The sequence below is a fragment of the Nestor notabilis genome, unplaced genomic scaffold, assembly GCF_000696875.1.
Source record: "Nestor notabilis isolate BGI_N333 unplaced genomic scaffold, ASM69687v1 scaffold15603, whole genome shotgun sequence".
NCBI lineage: Eukaryota > Metazoa > Chordata > Aves > Psittaciformes > Psittacidae > Nestor > Nestor notabilis.
Genome location: NW_009922507.1, coordinates 4,857 through 7,352, shown reverse-complemented (window position 1 = coordinate 7,352; position 2,496 = coordinate 4,857). Strand labels below are relative to the sequence as shown.

Genomic DNA, 2,496 nt, shown 5'->3' with positions numbered 1-2,496 from the left:
TTCAGCAAGCAGGACTCGGACCGCTTCGTCTTCCTGCTGTGCACCAGGGCCGGGGGCCTGGGCATCAACCTGACGGCCGCCGACACCTGCATCATCTTCGACTCGGATTGGAACCCCCAGAACGACCTGCAGGTGCTCACCGGGGAGCTCCTCTGGGCCCGGACCCAGGGCTGAGGGACGTGGGGATGGGGTTCCATCAAGAGATGTGGGCTTGAGGGACGTGGGGATGGGGTTCCGTCAAGTGATATGGGGTTTAGAGAGTGGAAGGATGGGTGGGTTCTATGGAGAGATATGGGGTCAAGGGACGTGGGGATGGGGTTCTATTAACAGATACAGGGTTGAGGGATGTGGGGATGGGGTTCTATCAACAGATATGGGGTTTAGAGAGTGGAAGGATGGGTTCTATGGAGAGGTACGGGGTTGAGGGACTTGGGGATGGGGTTCTATCAAGTGATATGGGGTTTAGAGAGTGGAAGGATGGGTTCTATGGAGAGGTACGGGGTTGAGGGACTTGGGGATGGGGTTCTATCAAGTGATATGGGGTTTGGAGAGCAGAAGGATGGGTTCTATGGAGAGATATGGGGTTTAGAGAGCAGAAGGATGGGTTCTATGGAGAGATATGGGGTTGAGGGACATGGGGATGGGGTTCCATCAAGAGATATGGGCTTTGGAGGGCATAAAGATGGGTTCTATGGAGAGATATGGGGTCAAGGGACATGGGGATGGGGTTCCATGCGGGTAACTCCTGGTTGTCGTCCATCCCCAGGCCCAAGCGAGGTGCCACCGCATCGGGCAGTCCAAGGCGGTGAAGGTCTATCGCCTCATCACCAGGAACTCCTACGAGAGGGAGATGTTCGACAAGGCCAGTCTCAAGCTGGGCTTGGACAAGGCCGTGCTGCAGAGCATGAGTGGCAGAGAGGGCAACATTGCCGGGGTGAGGAGGACACATGGGGATGGGGGTCCACCAAGGGGAAGGGGGGGAGAAGACCATGGAGATGGGGTTCCATCAAGAGAGATGAGGTTTGGAGACCATAAAGATGGGATTTATCAAGAGATACGGGGTTTGGGGACCATAAAGATGGGTTCTATAAAGAGGTAGATATGGGGCTGAGGAACATGGGGATGGGGTTCCACCAAGGGAAACAGGGTGGAAAGACCATGGAGATGGGGTTCCATCAAGAGATATGGGGTTTGGAGACCATAAGGATGGGTTCTATCAAGAGGTATGGGGTGGAAGCACCATGGAGATGGTTTCTACCACTGGAAATGGGGTGGGAAGAGCTTGGAGACAAGGTTCTCCAGGAGAACTTCATCACAGAGCTGCTCCTCTTGAGGTCCATGGAGCTGGGGGGGGGGGTTCTGCGGTTTGGGGGGGGGGGGGGGGGGTTGTGCTGGTTCCTTCACCGCCTCCCATCTCCTCCCCAGCAGATCCAACAGTTCTCCAAGAAGGAGATCGAGGACCTGCTCCGCAAAGGGGCTTATGCTGCCATCATGGAGGAGGATGATGAAGGCTCCAAGTTCTGTGAAGAAGACATTGACCAGATCCTCCTGCGCCGAACCACCACCATCACCATCGAGAGCGAAGGCAAAGGGTCCACCTTCGCCAAGGTACCTCCTGGGGGTCATCCCACCACCTTGGATGGGTCAGAAGCTCCTTTAGATTGGTCAGAACCGCCCTTAGATGGGTCAGAAGCTCTTTTAGATGGGTCAGAAGCTCCTTGAGGTGGGTCAGAAGCTCCTTTAGATGGTCAGAACCTCCCTTAGATGGGTCAGAAGGTCCTTTAGATGGGTCAGAACCCCTCTTAGATGGGTCAGAAGCTCCTTGAGATGGGTCAGAACCCCACTTAGATGGGTCATAGCCCCCTCTGGAGGTGTCCATGGCCCCTTTGGAGATGCCCATGTCCATGTCCCCGTCCAGGCGAGCTTCGTGGCCTCGGAGAACCGCACGGACATCGCCTTGGATGACCCCAACTTCTGGCAGAAGTGGGCCAAGAAAGCGGACTTGGACCTGGATCTTCTCAATAGCAAGGTTGGAGAAGCCAAGCGGGGCTTCAGGAGGACCAAAGGGGGTCTTCTTTGAGGGACCAAGGGGTTCTTCTCTGGTGGCAACCAGCAGGAGATGGTTGGAGAAGGTCCAGGTCCTCTATGGTGGCCACTAGGAGGTGGTTTTGGGTGGTTCTTTTGTGGTTGCAACCATCAGGAGATGGTTGGAGAAGGTTGGGGATGGTTGGAGAAGGCCCATGTTCTCTATAGTGGCCACCAGGAGATTGTTCTGGGTGGTTCCTTTATGGTTGCAACCATCAGGAGATGGTTGGAGAAGATCCGTATCCTCTATGGGGACAACCAGGAGGTGGTTCTGGGTGGTTCTTCTATGGTTGCAACCATCAGGAGATGCTTGGAGAAGCTTCAGCTCCTCTCTGGGGACCAGCAGGAGGTGGTTTTGGGGGGGTTCTTCTGTGGTGGCAACCCCCAGGAGCCGCTTCTTGATGGGTCTTC

General features: G+C 55.5%; 1 protein-coding gene across 1 annotated transcript; it reads left to right on the top strand.

Annotated features, from left to right (window-relative positions):
* Positions 1–3: 3 nt before the first annotated feature.
* LOC104403492 (chromodomain-helicase-DNA-binding protein 8-like) lies at positions 4–2,080 on the top strand (the record flags this gene model as incomplete). Its single annotated transcript, XM_010011646.1, has 4 exons — positions 4–132; positions 767–934; positions 1,429–1,608; positions 1,919–2,080. Coding segments are annotated over 4 exons (639 nt in total), but the record flags the coding sequence as incomplete, so codon positions are not given.
* Between the last annotated feature and the right edge of the window lie 416 nt (positions 2,081–2,496).